The 18,409-nt window shown below is 42.2% G+C and overlaps 1 protein-coding gene across 1 annotated transcript; it reads right to left on the bottom strand.

Annotated features, from left to right (window-relative positions):
* Positions 1-1,456: 1,456 nt before the first annotated feature.
* On the bottom strand, positions 1,457-12,598 carry LOC133897536 (uncharacterized). The gene is made up of 18 exons (XM_062338296.1): positions 12,101-12,598; positions 10,267-10,437; positions 9,406-9,587; positions 8,872-8,977; positions 8,443-8,519; positions 7,785-7,872; positions 6,953-7,142; positions 6,067-6,193; positions 5,899-5,979; positions 4,936-5,037; positions 4,690-4,785; positions 4,441-4,515; positions 3,756-3,875; positions 3,293-3,421; positions 2,733-2,810; positions 2,224-2,310; positions 1,970-2,056; positions 1,457-1,861 (listed from the first exon to the last, which is right to left on the bottom strand). Exons 1-18 carry the CDS (start codon positions 12,153-12,155, stop codon positions 1,811-1,813), a joined length of 1,902 nt encoding a protein of 633 aa, XP_062194280.1. The 5' UTR covers positions 12,156-12,598; the 3' UTR covers positions 1,457-1,810.
* Between the last annotated feature and the right edge of the window lie 5,811 nt (positions 12,599-18,409).

Genomic DNA, 18,409 nt, shown 5'->3' with positions numbered 1-18,409 from the left:
CTGGAGCTCCGTGGCCGCCGCCGCGTCCGCCTCCATCGCTCTCGTCTCCTACCTTCTTCTCATTTCAGTGTGCGGAGTCGGCAGCCCGTCCGTCTGAACGATTAAACTTCCCGTGTATGTCGACTAATTGCCCATTTTCCGTTTAATCAGCCGCATAATTCAGTTTAATCGGACCAAATTCAGCCCATTATAAGCCCATGCAGTAGGAACATGAATAAATATACTGTTAACTACTGAGCATCCTTGAAAAAGGTTCACGGTTGGGCAGAGCAGCTCCTGCAGGGATGGATCCACCGTGGGGGAAGTAAATTATAATCATATCTTACAAAAGACGCTATCTCCTTTGATGACACATGTTCACTTACTCTCTCTACTTTTCAGCTCAACTATTAGATCGATGAATAACGTGGATATGATCCCACGATGATCTTTTTGAATATGTTTTTGTAGAATTTGTTTTTCCGTGGGTGGAGAGCACTCAAGCCTCCTAGTGCATGTGGGAGTCCTAAAATCCTATTTTTGATTTTTAGATATGGAAGAGAAAAAAAATTAAGAAAGAAGAAAAGAAAGACTTCTACTACTTGATGATTCTAATTGTCACGGAGGTCCTATATTTCTAATGGTGCCTGCAGACCACAGATCTTGTCCCATCTAATCTGAAGTTTTGTTCTTCATAAAAATTCCTTAATCTCTAGATTTGTTGATCTCCATTTGTACTTATTTTTGTCGATCTCGTCATCAATCGGGGCCCTGACCCACGACCCCCACGAGCAAAAACCCAACCCCACCCCCGTTGGGTGTAAAACTTGCAGGGACCTGACCCGGCCCGTCCCATTGCCAACCCTAGTGAGAGATGTGGAGGCGACCGACTAGAGACGTGTGAAGATGTCGGGAGCACGGGGTCAACTGATCAAAGGCGCATGGAGATGTTGATGCATGAAGAGGGGCGACGACCTGAGGCCGATTCGAGGCTATGCAGACAGAGTGGCAAGGCGCGAATTAGGAGGGCGTCCCCTGGAGCGCCGTGTGCCCAGCTATGCTGCGCGGTCAAATAAGAGGAGTGGCCAACCAGTGTTGAAGCCAAGGTCGGAGTAGATGTGCGATGACGACCGGCAGCGAGCAACGCAAACCAATCTTGGATCGAAAAACCAAATAGAAACATCGATCAACGACTAATGAGAGAGAAAAATCTGATCAACGGATCAATAAAAGACTCTCTAGAGCGGCCGATCGACACGATTGACACCGTGAACCCTAGGTACGAACAGCGCTATCCCTGACGGAGATCATAGAGATCGATCTCCCCTCAGGACGCGTGGTGCAGAAGCTAGTGGGTAGCTAATGTTTTTGTCCTAAGATTAAAACCTAAACTCTCTGGTATCGTAAAGGAATATGAGGATTAGTTTATGCGGTCGATATATTGTATTGAATCTCAATGACAGAATATTGTATTGAATCTCAATGACGGAATATGTAAAGTACATATGACTTGAATATTAAGCGACTCTAGAGATAAAATGAAGACTAATCTTAGCCTATCATAATAATCAGATCATTACGTATACTATACTATATACCAACAATTTAAATAGTCTCCCGGCCTAGAAGCTTATTCAATTGCCTGGTCAATGTTCTCCCTTCCATACACTCCTCGTCCCTTGCCAACTAATTGGACAAGCGAGCTATGTACTAACACATGACATAACTCTGCATCAGTGCCGAGGAAATATTGTAGCCGTTTGTATGGTTCATCCAGACAGACAACAAATTTTCTGAAGATGATGCAGCTCATATGTTTACACAGTACACACTATAGCTTAGCAAGGGTCTCACTGTATGATGGATCGATGGAAACAACGACCTGAAAAGATGAAACACTAAAAACTGTAAGATGCATCGCAGCAGACAAGAATAGGAATACCGAAACAGGATCGTCTGTTATTTATTATAGGCTTATAGCAACGGTCACCTTGCCAACACTCCTGCCAGAGTGAAGATGTTCTACTGCATCTGCCACGGAAGCAACGCCCAAGAATTTCTTGGGGTCAAGGGAAACCTGTTGTATGAAAGAGGAAAAAGAATACATAGAGTGAATGTTTTTTTTTTTTTTGGCATCAAGAACCATTGCTGGTTGTGGAGAGGAAGGCACAAAGATTAGCATTTCCCATACTGAAATAATCAGTGGAAAGAAGCCAAACAGCGAACACGCAGTATGGAGTATACCTTTAGCTTTCCAGAGGCATACAGGTCGAAAAGTTTCTCAAGATGATCTTGCCACAGGTGAGCGTATTGAATAAGGAAAAATCCAGCCTGAAATTGGAAAGGAGCTCACAATTTTTACGGTCTGTTTAGCATTGCCCTGGCTTTTCAAAAGCCTTTTTTCTATATCTGGATGTGGCAATTGGTTAGAAGCATCTTTTTAGGATGCGTGACAAACTAAGATTTTGGAGTGCAACGCAGCTACCACAAACTGGCCCTTGAGAAGTACACTACGAAAGGACTACCGGGTGTGACATCTATGAATCTATCTGTATGGCTCAATGACTGTCCCATAACAGCGTGTGAAGTATGCATGTAATTTTGAGCAAGTCAAAGTGGTACACAAATCATTATGACTAACGAACAATACATTTTTAAAACTGCAGTGACACTTTGTTCAGAACAATATTAAATAACAAATTAAACGCAGTGCATGCGTATTGAGAAGTTCTAGTGCTCTGCTGCACACATACCACAGTTTGGCTTTTCGAAAGAATCTTCTCGCATAATCCGGTGTAATTCTGTGGCTTCCATCCATCCTGTCCTTGATACTGAAAACATATAAAATAGTGTTCACTACCAACCGATGCATTTTCTGCTACAAGGTACAATATCCTAGTAACTATTTAGGATACCTACGGCCACAAGTTCATGAAACCGAAAGCGTAATCACAATAGATCAATGATCATTCCTAGGAACCGAACCGCAATAGTATATTCCAAGTCTTCCAACTGTTCATGCAGATGCACAATGGACAGGTTTGATATGAACAGTTCGCAATAGCACTTCAGAATATTCCCAAAGCATGCTTATTTGCTCCACCAAATGAAAATTGTACACTTCCTAAAGCACCTGTAGTCACTAATGACTTTATGCAGATCAACCCGTCAACTCATTGCTTTAATATATGAAATCTTTTCTTTGGTGAAGCACAGAACAGTTTTCATGTATTCTGTATCACCCACTGGAGTCATCACTCAGAGCATATAATAAATCGATGAATGCAAGGTTCAGAGGCTGTAAAAAATATACCTGAGAGATCATACCAATTACAATGAGACGCCCGTGGACTGCTAGGGCATTCAAACACAAATCAAACATTTTTCCACCCACAGATTCATATATGATATCCACACCTCTTGGAAACTCTTTCTTCAGAATCTGGAATCGAACATTAGAACAATCCTTATTTACCAGTCATTGACAAGAATATATAATAGATCAATGCAACATGGCTTAGACTGGTAGCTTCAGCAATACTCTGACAGTAAATATTCTATCCTCGTGAATTGTAAGTAGAGACACAACTAGACAACAGAAACATACATTGGACTACACAATAAATACGAAACACTTATGTCAGCATAAAAAGCAAGCAAAAGAGACGTAATGAAGCTTAAACATCTGACACATAAGCAACAAACTAAAACAAAACTGCATTATAAACAGCAGAAGTATGAAAGATAAATACAAAAGGCTGAAACAAAAAACTCACATCTTTGATCTTTTCATTCCTGTAGTTGATAACTCGATCAACTCCTAAGGAAGTCAGAAGCGCAGATTTACTTTCACCTCCACATGTGGCAACAACCTTGTTGCCTGCTAATTTCGCAAGCTGTATATTCAGAACAAACGGACATTCAGAGTTAAAAGCCTATAACAGTTTCTTTAAAAATAGAGTAACATAGAAACAAAAGAAAAGATCAAAAGAAGATGAAGTTGCCAATATCCTGGAAATATCGTGTTGCATGCAGATAAAAGTGCATGCAAGTGCCAAAACATTATCCTAATTGCATGCAGACGGCGTAGTAGCGCAGTGGTTGAGCTCCCGGTTGTGGAGCTGGCTGACGGGAGCTCGAACTCCCGTTCTGCACGCGAATATGGATAGTTGGTGAGCCCGTGTGCTCTGAAAGCCAGCTCTCCGGTGGGCCCGTGTGCTCACCCCAGAGGTGCTCCTCAGCCCCTTTGTGGCTGGGGGTGGGGACCTCCTTTGTGAAAAAAAAATTAACCAGGAAATATATGCGTTCCAACTTTCATGAGATAGTCTTCGTGTACAAATTCAAAAGATAATTTGAAGCACTGTAATTACACCACCTTTATAAAAACTATAGAAGTAGACAGGCAATCGAGCATTACATTAAAAAAGGCATAGTCATAATACGGAAATGGCATCACCTCACCTGAACAGCAAATTGTCCTGTTCCACCAGCAGCAGCTGTGACTAAAACAACCTGCCCAGACGTCATTTGGCCAGCCTAATGGCACAAATGCAGAATAAAGCAAGTCCGCATCAGACCAGGAAGAAATTTATATATCTTCCAACTTGGAATTTGAATCTTACCTGAACAAAATATAGAGTCGAAAATACATGGTATATGTTAAACACTCAAATGGCAAATAAAATAAACAAAACTGAAGATAAAGAGAACCTTTTCAAGAGCGATTGAAGCAGTCAATCCTGATGTTAGCATAGCAACCACCTCTGGGTCTGGTCTTGGCACTGGAAGAAGACGCTTGGCTGGAACCTTCCATCGGAAAGACATAAAGCAAAAAATATGTTACTGTCAGAGGTAACAGTATCCAAAAAGCAAGAGGATAGAGATGATTTCATTCCACGGAAGATAGAGGTCGGTAGGTAATTTATTGTGTAACAAAAGAGATATAGAATGCAGTACCAGCATGAATTCAGCATAGCTCCCAAAAGTCATAAGGGCCACAGGAGAGCCAACTTTGATATGTTCCACCGAATCTCCAACAGAAGCAACAATTCCCACAGCCTGCATTTTTTATGGATAAAATCTGGTAAAACTTATCATGTTAAAAAGGTAAGAAAAATTATGATCAAATGTCATAAGACCATTTTGCACAGAAGAATAATCCACCCTAGATTCCCATGCTGCAATTATGCAGATTTAAATGTGTCAATGTGGTAACAAGAACAAAAACAAAATTCTCTGAGTTAGCATGCAGCAATCCAATTAAATACCAGTATTCATAAAAACTACACGGTAAAACTGTATTAAATCATAGAAATTAGCAAGTGCAATTTGGTTTCTATGTAAACATAGGAATGCCGCTGAGTTCTCTGTTGTCAAGTTATGAGAGCTTTGTTATTAGCTATTCCATATTCTATAAGTTGGCTTCCATATTGTGAGAGGTGCTATTGTTTGGAACTCATTGATAAGGAGGAATTGTCATCTTCTTCTGGGGTCTAAGCAAGAAAGGAAAGAAGCCTTGCCCTCTATCTTTTTCTCCACAAGCAGCGTCATAGCCTTGTCTGACCCCAGAAGGCAGAGTCTCCCAGCTGAAAGATCAAGGGCAAGTGTGTTACCCTTGCCCTTTGGGTCCTTACCCACGCAAGCATATAGAATTAACATATATACTTTATGCCATGATGCAGTTGATCCCAAGGAGTTGTGGATGTACTTTATTTTTTCACAACATGCGGAGTGTTGATGACAAAGCTGACAACCCTGCTGTTGTCTGCAAGTTCGTTTTTTTTTCTATGATCGAATTTCTCCATTGAACTACCAGAGGCAATAGAATGCTTGCGAATTCAACAAATCAGAAAAATGGTACAGAACATCATATAAAAACATTATCCAACAATGAGATGAAAATATGAAAGCATCAGTAACCTCAAAACCAGCATCAAATGGAAGGTGTGCAGCAGCTTCTTTAGCATTGCCACTGAAATAACGTCCAGAACTGAAGTTCACCTGAAACATATCATTAACATCCTCCGATGGTTATGCAGTTGGGGAACAAAAGGAAAAACAATTGAAAATACAAATGCAAGGACTTACATCACTAGCATTGACACCAGCATATATTATTTTAACTAGAGAGTTGTGCGGTTCGATGGGAAATCTCAGGCGCACATGCTCAAGTCTTGTAGCATTGCGGAAATTATGGCTGAGTGTGCGAACAACCCTACAGAAGCACCATAAAGATATGATAAAAACTGACAGGCCATTAACCGTTTCTATTAGAGGAATATATTTCAACTAGCTCCTATAGTATGAAATGACTTTTGGACCAACTGTTGGTGCTCTACTACCTCTTAAACCTATAATATTGAGTTATTACAGGCAATACATAACATAGATTTCCAAAACTACATTCATATCACGTTCAATGTTCTTGAAAAAATATCGTGTCCAAGAACTAAACTTCCATGGAAAATCCATGTTTTTCTGTATAATATGACAAAATGAAGTAGCAGTGGAAAAAAACGTTCAGCTATTTAGCCAGATATTCTACTAGTAACTGTCAAGCACCCAAGAACTAGAAAAAATGTAAAAGAACAGAAACTGGGAAATCTTCTAGCATGAAAAGGAACAGAAATCAGAACATCAGAGTAATCCCATCACCCACAATACTAGCAAGATCTTGACTTCTCAGGGGTAGAACACAATGACTCATAAACTCTTCTAAATATGGACGGCAAGTCTTGTCAGGTCATAACCATCAATAATTCAGCTGGCATATACAATGTAAACACATCATTTCTTTTAGTAAATGCTGCAATGCTGTGAAAAGGTGCAACCTAAGCTTTCTGCTTATGGACAATGGTCAATGACTTTAACCATTTTAGGGAAAGACCTGAGTGAGAAGCAATTGTTGTTTATGAACGGGTATACTCAGCAAGCCCTTGGAAAAATACAAATGCAACATAGCAGGACTACATACATCTTCTCAAAGAATTCAGGTATTTGGATGCTAGGAAATCTATTCTTTGCTAATTTCCGTTTTGATTTCGAGGAATAAACCAGGTAATTTTTTTCTTCTTCTGATGTTGGCCAGTAAACCATCCCTTTTCGTTTAGATATCCAAAGGCAAGCACCAGCCTTGCTCTCATCTTCTATAAGCTCAAATGCACCTAGTCCAAATAAAAAAGGGGTTCTTTTCAGATAACATGGGAAGGAAGAGAAAGACAAACATCATATGCAAGATATATATATATATATATATATATATATATATATATATATATATATATATATATATATATATATATATATATATATATATATATCAATAAGGTCCCTAAAATATTAAAGTACAAGACAGGTTCCTAAACTTGCATATGTGTGTCGCTTGGGTCCATGAATTTGAGGGCTGCAGTTGTACAAGGAAATTCAAAGGCAGGTCGAAAACATACCTACCTGGAATGGATGGTTGGCATAGCCAGATTGACCCATTTTGGCAAGAAAATATATCTAACTTAACAGTCCGATTCTTTACTGATTGCAAAATAGTTAAATCTACAGTTCAAATTCGGGGACCAAACCGACGCAATACAGGAGGCAATTATAATAATGGATACATGTTTCACATAACGCTCACGAATGTCCATATTCGATTTCATCATTTAAAGCAACCTATCTCAACTGAACATTGGAACGATTCATCTAAGGCTCAATGGTAACCAGTTGTAATCATGGCATGCCAATTATGGCAAAAATGTAGACAATCAAATGAAATAAATAATAGCAACTTAATCAAGTGAAAAATAGCTTACCATTGACAACATCCTTCACCTCCAAAAACCCACCAAGTGCATCCACTAGTATACGATTTACTTGTTCTCCCATATTAGTTTGGACAAACTGCATATATCAGTCCTAGATATAAGTCAGGATAAATAATACTCTTGAAATATCATTATCATCATTGCTCTTGTCCTTTCCAGCCACTAGTCGTGGGACAAAATGATAAGCTAGTCTGTTTGGGATAAATTTAATTTTAAGTTACTGCGGCTTGCAGACTGTAAACTATGGTCTCCACTGTTGCAGCTACAAAATGTGGGATATACACTATCGCTGATACCCACTGATGTTCTGAGATGGAGTCATCAAAGAAGTTGGTTCACTTCATTCATTTTACAAGTTAGTTCAAGTTCATGTCCATACAGGTTTAACTCGAGTAATTGCCCTAGGCCCTTAAGAGTCGATATAGTGAGAAATCACACTGTCTGGTCAATTTGGTAAGTCTTTTTAACTGCCCATAGGGTTTTATGTGAGGTTAATATCTTGAATATTGCAAAACATATCAGTAACTTTTTCAGAAGTTTTGAAAAAATGTAGGAACAGTTTCAACGTAACTACGATGAATGCAAAGTCAACACGTGAAAGAAATAACGAGCCATATATGCCTCTAGTCACGCAAAATCTTAATACCTCAGGACATAGTACATTGACACGAATGCCATGCCGCTTCAATGGAGCAAGTGATCTTGTAAACATAACTACACCACCTGAAAAAATGAAGTTTGAGGTCACATAGTGTACACATGCGCCAAACAGATTATTTTTTAAGGAAAAAAAACTTAACACCCAACAGATTTTACAAATACTCCTACAAAAGGACCGCGTAGTTAATACAGTGAAATTCAACTGATTTTAGCGTAGAGCATTTACATGACAAAAATGTAAATGTATGTGCAACAGTGCAAGTAATTCGGACCAGATTGAACACTAATCAGTGTGCGTACTATTTTCCACGAATCAATAGTCTGAGATAAACCAAAACTGGTTTTGTGTTGCAACTGCTATGCTGCCAAAACAATCAGCATATAGATAGTAAATCTATCAGCATAATGAACGAACCTTTTGTCCCACTATACACAGGTTCATAGCTCATAGGATATAGGCCAGCAACTGAACCAATATTTATTATGACACCAGGCTTCTTCTGGGATTGCATTACTTGAGTCTGTGGTGAATAAATCCAATCATAAGTAGAGTACATGTTTTCTGTTGGCAGGAAATATATACATATAACCTGTCTGGCAATTGATGTTACATTTTGAATTAGCGCAGAAATGAATAATTCAAAATTCACAAATAATGCAAGACTATTGCTAATTCTCGATTGTCATCGATCCAAAATTATATCCTACCTCTTGCTCTCAAGGGACTACAAGGACAGGCTATATTATGTAAAAAAACTATTACATCTTGACTTCCTCCAATAATGACAATAGTAAAGGAAAAATTTAACAACTTTTTTCTTAAACAATTGTATCAACAGAAAATGAAATATATAGGCATTTCCAAATCATTAATCTGAAATAATAAAGGGTAAAGGAGCAGCACTCACTGTTACTGCAACTCTATTCTAACACTTAATGAGGGACTTACTGCAATGCGAGTACCATCAATAACAGCAACAAGATTCACATTTACAGCATGCCTCCAAGTGGAAGTTCCATCAGATCTATCATCATAAACTAATGATTTATTGACAAATCCAGCACAGTTGATGCAGATATCTAGTCCACCAAACGTGTCCACATGTTTCCGAAAAGCAGCAGCAAGAGCATCTGCATGTCAAACAAATGTATCTTTTAAGGTCATAGCAAATATGGAGGGCAAGAGAAATTACAGTTTCAGCGAACTGCTGGAATCATAAAGCAAGTAATTCAATATCCAATGACAACAATAAAACCAAATAGTGACCACAACGAAAAGATGACCTTAGCCCCAAATTAACAATATTTTAGGAAACAGAATTCAACGCTCTGACACAAAAGGTGCGAATAGATCCCTCCTGCATGCAATTTGATAGCTCCTCGAAAGTAATACACACACGAATCCATTATGATCCGAAAATCCTAGATGCTAAATGTGTTTCTGAAAAACATCAGGGACGCTTGCTATTTGCTAACTTATTTCACAGTGGATTTTCAGTCAGTACTTCCAAATTAAAAGATTAAATATATGATGTTTACAACGGTATGATCTAAAATTATACTTTATTGAGAATGAATATTTCAGGGAAAATATACTGCATGATTAGAATTGCAGTTGGATATCAAAGGACGATCACGCTTAAGAGTTGACTGGTCTATGTGATGTCAGATGCAGTTACTTAGCTGTCACGTTATGTTCACTGTTGTTTCCAAATTTAGTATCAACAAAATAGCTAAACGAGTGGTTTGGAAAAGGTAAGTACACAAGATTAATCTTCATTGCCTGTTTCCACCAAAAAAAAAAACTTACCTCCATTGGTAACATCACACTTGATGAATATGGCAGAGAGAACTCTAGTATCTCCATTATGTTTGTTTTCCTTTTGAACTAATGAAGCAACTTCTCTCCCATTTTCTTCAGAGAAATCGATAACAGTCACAAATAGACCCTTCCGTGCAAGAGCGAAGCAGAGCGCTTTCCCTTGAAAAACAAAAAAGGAACTGTCAGCCAATACATTACAAGGAGTCTACTAAAACCGCTGCCCTGCACAATATCAAGCAAATCGAGAACGGAACGAACTCGTGCTTGTGAGCTATGATCCCGTCCCTCGCCGAAGTGTGCCTCTGCCTCACCTGAAGCGGCACTAGGTGAAATATGGGTACGCCATTGCAGGCTTTGCGATGGTGGATGGAGAGAAAATAGAATCCATGACTAGGAGATCCCGCTTCCAGCCACCGATTGTGGCGATGGCAACGACCACATCACCGGAGCACCAAGAGGGGAGGACGGGAGGTGAAGCAAGGATGGCAGTAGGCCAGGTAGGGCCCCACAGGTTTCAAACCCGTGGAGCCATTGGATCGGGTCTAGGGTCAGGGTATCTACACCCACGGGTGCCCAAGGCCCAATGCAGCCCAATAAGGTCGAAGGCCTAGGGGCGGTTAGCAAAGAACTGCAGCTCCTCCTGCTCCAGCGGTCTAAGCATTCAGCCTCCCCTCTCCCCGATTCCCTCTTGTCCATGGCCACCATCTTTGCCGAAGAAGCGTACGCTTTCGTCATCGTCAAAAAGCGTGAAGTAAGGTGTCATCGCCTCCTCTGCACAAGAGTCGTCGTTTGTGCCACAACCTATGTGGGCGTTGTTGTTAGAGAAGTGCAAGAAGCGATCAGGTTGTGGTGGCTACATCCCTACCCTTTGTACCCCACCACCGAGGAGGCTGGCAACGTCTTAGACTGAGACTCGAGCACCCACCAACCTGACACATTAGGTAAACATGGCTAACTAGGCCATGTCTACTGGGTTGGGCCGATGCACAGTACTGTAGGCAAGATCCAAGCATGAGGGTAGATGGGTCGGGTCGTTCCTGGGCCGACATCTTGGTACGGTGGGTCAGCACGACACGACCTAATCTAGACGGGTCGGCACGGGCATGGCCCGCCTCGGCTGCCTGGCCGCCTGTTCGCATCCTGCCCCCCTACCGCCCACGCGTTGCCCCCACCACGGCGCCCTTGCCCCACACCATCCCCACCCTGGCCGCCCCGCACCGCTTCGCTCGACCACCTCGCCTCGCCCTGACCGGCCATGTCGCTGCCCTGCGCCTGACCACCCCACCCGGCACGACCCGCTATGTCGCAGTTGTGCCTGTGCCAATCCGGCACAACACTGTGCTTCACGGGTCGTCACCCAGCACGACATGACCCGTGATACTCACCGGGCCTATTCGGGTTGTATCATAGTTGGGTCGTGCCTAGCCGAGCTTGTGCTGAGCCAGCTCGATAGGCTCATTTGACCATCTCTGATATTAGGTTTCAGGTCCCTATCAGGTCTCAAGTCGTCGCCAGGCCAAGAGTAATTTTGGAGTCGTGTTGGATTTGATTTTTCGGTTTTTAGATAGGGTACGCTCTCGCTCCACCGGTCCTGACTCAATCCGTGGCCACGCTTAGAAAGAGGAGGGTTTTGGAGCTCCAAGCAGTCCGTGAGCCCGTGACCCAGGTCGTGCACTGATTGGGCCAGGCTACGTAGCCCGCCAACGTAAACGGATAAGCGAATCCTCGCCCATCCGTCCAGGCCCAACCTAATTACACCAGGAGCCAACCGCGCGTGAATCGGGGACGCATAGAAAGACGGGGGGGCGTTGCTCTTGCTCACCGATGCCGGAGGCGCCGCCGGTGACGAGGGCCGACAAGTCGGGCTTCAGCTCCATTCCGCCCGAGCCTCTGGCGGGGAATCGAAGGTGACGGAGGAGCCGAGGAGGTGAGCCAGACTCTCGAGAGAGGCGCGGAGTGAGAGTGTGAGACGACGCTGCAAGCGCAGAACGGAGAAGACGAGCGTAGTAAACACGACCCGGCCGGCCGTTGGAGCTGCAGCGATGGGGACAAACGATGCCAACGAGGGAGGCAAGCAGCGTGCATGGGTTTGCCCGCCCCGCCTCGACCTCCTCCTCGTGTCTATCGCCGGCACCTCGGCATCTCGCGCTCTCTTTATCTGATGATCTCCGTTTGGATCGTGGGCATGGGTTCCAATTTGGAGCGTGGCGCGTGAGTAGGCTGGTCGGCCGGGTGCATTTGGTTGCTCGGCTCCGCCTAGCCTGGCCCGTATGGATCAACCAGGCTGAGTTGGGGCCTGGCTGTGTGGGTGCTTTGCAAAATTATTCCAACCACTAGCTTTGCAACAAATACATGTGTTTGGCCTGTTCTTCACTTGAAGGGTCATTGTACAAGCAATCTCAGTATAAAAGCCATTTGCTAGATTAAGCCAGTTTGAAACTACAGAAAAATAAAGAACATGGTGGCTTACTGAAAAGAACTGAGGCCGTTTGGTTGCCCGCATGCTTAGCTTGGTCAGTATTTATGAATCTGATTGAGAGTGATGGTGTTTGATTGCCCGCACGAAGACATGTTGTATGAGATAAAAGTATCCAAACAAATATAATTATGATATTTATTTTACATTTTTCGTCCTTAGTCTATTTTATTAAACCTTAATATCCTTTGAAATACATTAATATCGATATACGCTAATCATACACTAGTAACATCATTAGTTGGGCTCAATTTTCATCCTACGAGCCAAATTCCATATTTCTGCAAAGCCAAGTTGAGAATCCTCTTTTGCATATAGGGAGCCAAACTCAAGATAGCATGTAGCCAACAAAATATCTACTACCTATATCCCACAGGTCAGACTAAGTCATATGCAAGCAACAAAATGCATCCTAGGGATGTCGGTTTACAACATTTTTTTACTACTCGAACACACTCGTGAATATATTTTCTGTCGCACATCTATAAATAAACCGCTGAAAACACTCACGCCTCCACTACCACACCAAAATTTTTATTAATGCACAACAAAATAACTCTATTAGATCCAACATCTATCTATATGGGTCAATTGTTGTGAGGCGAAGTTTCTGAACTATGCATATAACTTGACAATGCTAGCGCCCAGATCCGATAGGAATCGTATGCAACATAGCGAGTATAAAAAATTGAGAAAAATAACATTCTCATGGCTAAAATCTTTTGATCCGGTTCACACAAAAAAAAAGCGCTTGAGGACCTAGCACAAAAGTATAAATGCAAAATAGATTTGAAACATTACAAAAATTGCAATCGATGCAATAATCGAGCTTCTGCCTCTAGTGAGGGCAGTAAATGATCAAGCCCAAGGTTTGGCTCATGCCCAGAAACCGATAGTGCAAGGGTCAGTGGAGGGCAGTAAATGAAACTACTGAAAATACTTCTTGCAACAAATAAGAACATTGTGCAACGAAACATGTTGCAGCACACAAGAAGTTGCACTGCAACAAATTTATAAAACATCTGCGGCAAGAAGAAAAGCAGATGCAACAATCGCATACAAAGCAGGAACTCATGATCATGGATGTGCAGATGCAACAATCACATACAAAGCAGGAACTCATTCATGGTCATGGATGTGCCCACTACTGCTCGTCGGGCTTCGACGACATGGTCCTGGCTCACGAAAAAAATAGAAATTTACAATAAAAGCTGTAATAAAACATAAATGTACAAATCTAAAGAAGTTACGAAACAAAACCCCTCAAGACTGATTGTCGTATCGAAATGTACATGAATTGATAATTCATCCAAAGTAGCGTGTGATCTTATCATAAAACATGGAAGATGAGTACAATATGGCCAGGTTTGATTTTACTCCAAGTGCTCCGATTTAATAACATGCCTTTTCAATTGCCGCCATCGTACTGTTTAATAACATGCCTTTTCAATTATCACCATCAACCAATCACTGCATGTGGCTAGCCAGGGCTGGACAGGAGTACCTGAGCAGGAGCAGGTAAATATTTTTCTTATTTTGAACTTTTTAAAAAGAAAACGTCATTTTGAATGTACTAGTTTAACATTTTGAATATACTATTTCAATATTTTCATATAAAATGTTGAACTAGTGTTTTTAAAATGTTGAGAAAGTTTTGCAAAGTGTTGACCCAAGTATTTCTAAATGTTGATGGCATATAAGAACCACAAAATCATAAATTAATAAAAAAATCAATTAGTAACGAAAAAAAAACCATAAAGGAAAAAAAACTTACCTTTATTGCTAGACCGTGCCAGGCCATTAATGGCCCATCCTACGTTGAAGCTCACCTGCCGGCCACCGCCTACCAGTGCCCTGCTAGGGCTGAGATGGAAAAGAAGATGCGCTCATCGACACTGACCCCAAGGGTGTGCCCATCACGGGTGCCAACCCCAGGAGAGGCCCAACAAGGATACATTCCTCGCTTAAATTCTTATTTTTTGGACTTCAGTAAATTTAGAATTTTTTTCATGAAGTTGCAAAGACTCGGTCACTGTTATGCCTCCACTCAATTTTTGGGTTGCGTCCGTCCTTAGCCAACCCCTCTAGCGAGGTCGATGACGGGAACCACTCCCTGTACAAGAGCAAGGAGACACACGTCGCCTACCCCACCGGCGAGATCGAGGGCAGGAGCCACACATGACACGCCCACACCTCGCAAGGGAGCCGTCGCAAGTGGTTGGACATGGAGGAGGCCAAGCAGAGAAACCTCATCCTCATCTCCTTGCTGCTTGTTGTGGTCACGTCGGTCGCCCAGCGGTGCTCCCATGCAGGGCCGGCCCTGAGGACAGGGCAGAGGGGTGATCGCCCTGAGCCCTCAAAACTCAGGCCCCCCCACCCATATGAGCATTTATTGGTCAACCACTAGTCAAAATTTAGGAAAGGCTAGACCCTAAATCACATTACTTCATTTTACTCTCATTCTTTCCATTGCTGTCCCACGAAGTTTGAAGTCATGCCATATTCTCATTCCCCTCCTCTCCTCAAAAGAAGGCAACATTGCCTGTTGGGTCAGCTTTTGCCGCAGTTAGCGGAAGGCAAAGGTTTAATCTCGAGTGTTTCAATTTAATCCATCTCTGATAGTCTAATTTCATCCATTTACATTAAAAAACCTCACATATAACCGTTGCATATGTGGTTCATTACATGTTTTTGTTTTTTTTCCTTCTCACCTACCCTAGAATTGTTTCCTCAGACCTACTAACATTTATAAACAATTAGGTTGCAAATAATTACTGAGTTCGTGTTCTTCTGATATTTTCAGTATTACTTTATAATTTTAACACAATAAATTTATTACTACTCGTATTCAAATATAAGGTCTATAATCTTGTCTCGCCCCGGGGCCTCCAAAAGGTCAAGACCGGTCCTGCTCCCGCGACCAGCCGCTGCTCGTCGCGTGGCAGCTCTCGTACGTGCTCTGCTTCGTCTCGTCCTTGTGGACCAACTTCCTCACGGAGACCATGCATGGGCGCGCGCACGGTCTTGGTCTACATCTCCAACGGCATCGCGCTTGCCTTCTGCGCCGACATGGCAGTGAGCCCCGCGACCTGGGTGCTCGTCGTGCACCTCAACACCCACTTCGTCGCCGCCGGCCTGCTGGGCTACGCGCTCGCCGAGTGGTCCCCTGCCACTGTCCTCGTCATGGCCAACAAGGAAGAGCCGAGTGGACTGCGCGTACTCGGGATCACCGCTGGGGTCATTCTTTCCGTGCCCGCGCTGGCGATCACCGCCGGAGTGGCGTGGGTGCATGGCGTGGCACGCGGCGGACTACGGCGCGGAGGAGCTCGTACGTGTTGCTCATCCTCTTCCCGCTCTCGGCCGCGTCTCTGTTTGGCATCCTCTACGTGGACATGATGCAATTGCGGGGGCGGTTCGTCGGTCCGGAAGGCTTCGGCTGGCTCACCATGGTCTTCATAGCGTTGCGCCTACTCATCTCAGTGGTTATGGCCTTATGGGCGACGTCACGGCCATCAGGCCATGGTCATGACGTGAATTGCAAATCTAGTTCTCTCTGGGCTTTTCGGCTACTGCCTCTGTGTGTACGCTACCTTCAAAAGAGGATCACGAGGTAAGTATGCAAAGACTAAAAAAATGGTTTATCATATACGGATTTTAAATACTATTGTGAGTTTCGTCTCTGCAAATTTGTCTGTGATATCGAGCTTATTATCGACGATTATAACTCCGTCTATAATAGAGTTACACATAAACGGTTCTAAATAAGACGTGTCTGTAATAGCTACATACATATCAATTTCGTAATACACACATATGGATTTTTCTGAAAAATCATCTATGCATATTAAGGGCATATACGGATTTTGTTGAAATTCAACTGTATAAAGTGTCACAGACAGATTTTTTTTTTAAAACCATCTGTGTGCCCCTTTCCCCTTGAAAAACAATTTTGCTTACTAGCTGCCCTCATGATATGACATACATCACACAATAATATGTATCACATAAATAAGAACATCACATGCATATAAGAATATCACATGCATCATATAAGAACATCAAATAGATATATAGCACATAAAAATATATTGTCCTATACATAATATTAGTGGCACACATTGTTCAAAACATAAACCTATACACAATCCCTAATTATATCGTCTGGTCTTCAAGGACTGAGCTTTAACAAGACACATGCGTTTCACCACAATCTCGATAAAAGTATTTTTCTTTATACATCATCTCGCTATTATCTGAATCAGACTCCATCCAGACTAACTGAGACATGCACCATAACCAAACAATATTACTTTCAAATCTCTTGCCCTTGTTAAGAGATGATGGTTTAAATCAGTCTTACAATTCACGAAAATATCTCCATTGTGACGAACACCATTAGAAATTTTTCCATCAGGAATAAAAGACAATAAAATACGATTCACAACATAAAGTGGGTCCACGGTGATGCTCTTCACAGCAGCGAAGAACACATATTCCATATGATCAAAATCGGCGCCAAGCATCCTGACTGTGGAAGTAGCCATAGGAACAATCCCATCATCCCAACACTTGATAGCAGTGAACAAAGATATATTCTATGCAGATCTAGAACGTATAACAACAACAAAATTACACTCAACACACAAATCGAATCAAACCCTAACAAAACCATGATACAAACCCTACTCAGTTTAGTGCATGGAAGGAAATTCGGAGCCTAGATCTCGAACCTCCCTCGTAAAAACAAACCCTAAAAAATTTAGTTGCAGGAGGGGATCAGATGGCAATGAGAAGAGCAGGGGAGATAAACTTCTCGTCGCTTTAGTGAGAGATGCGAGTGGTTTGTGTCTATACGGGTAGTGAGAAGTGAAGAGCGAGAGATCAAATTTAAATATGACCTGAGTCTTTAACTATAGACCGTTTTTTTTAGAAAAATCCATTTGTGTCTTATACATATATAAATGGATCTTACAAGAAACTGTTTATGATAATATCATAGGTGGATTTTTCTAAACTCTGTCTGTATCTATATGATATAAACAAATATATTTATAAAACTGTTTGTTAGTTCTGACACATCTAGGCAGCCGGTCATGTTACAAACATATCTACTTAGCAACAGTTTCTAAATATTTTGTTAGCGATAGATCTTTAAAAAACTATCTGTGTCACTAGTATGATTTTACTATTTGTATGGTGGTGGATGATCAATTCGTTGGTGAAGGAGTCGGACCCCGTTCAATACGACTTTTGCCCCTGTGGGTAGTCTCACCTCTTCCTCCTACGACAGGGGCAGCGCAACAGTTGGATATACGCGCAACCGGGTCATGTGAAAGTGAAGATGGAACAGATGTGGGTGAAGGATGATCTAAACATGACATGTATTTGTCGGGCTGCTCTTTGTGTTGTTGATATTTTTCTGTTTGATGTAACCTGGTTTAATTTAATTTACTGCTATTGTAATCGTAGTGATAAACTGCCGACACAGTGCAAGCTCCGTTTGAATTGTTGGTTCGAATTTGGAGCGTGGCGCAAGAGTGGCGGCCGAATTGCGCGCTGCTCCCCTCCGCATCTCCACGTCGTCCCTCTTCACGCGCCGAATCGCACTGTATTATGCCGTCTCCCTCTGCCCGGCGGTCCGCGGGGCACGCCGGA

Source organism: Phragmites australis, chromosome 17, assembly GCF_958298935.1.
Source record: "Phragmites australis chromosome 17, lpPhrAust1.1, whole genome shotgun sequence".
Lineage (NCBI taxonomy): Eukaryota > Viridiplantae > Streptophyta > Magnoliopsida > Poales > Poaceae > Phragmites > Phragmites australis.
Note: the sequence above shows the minus strand (reverse complement) of the source record. Positions and strands in the feature narration are given on the sequence as shown.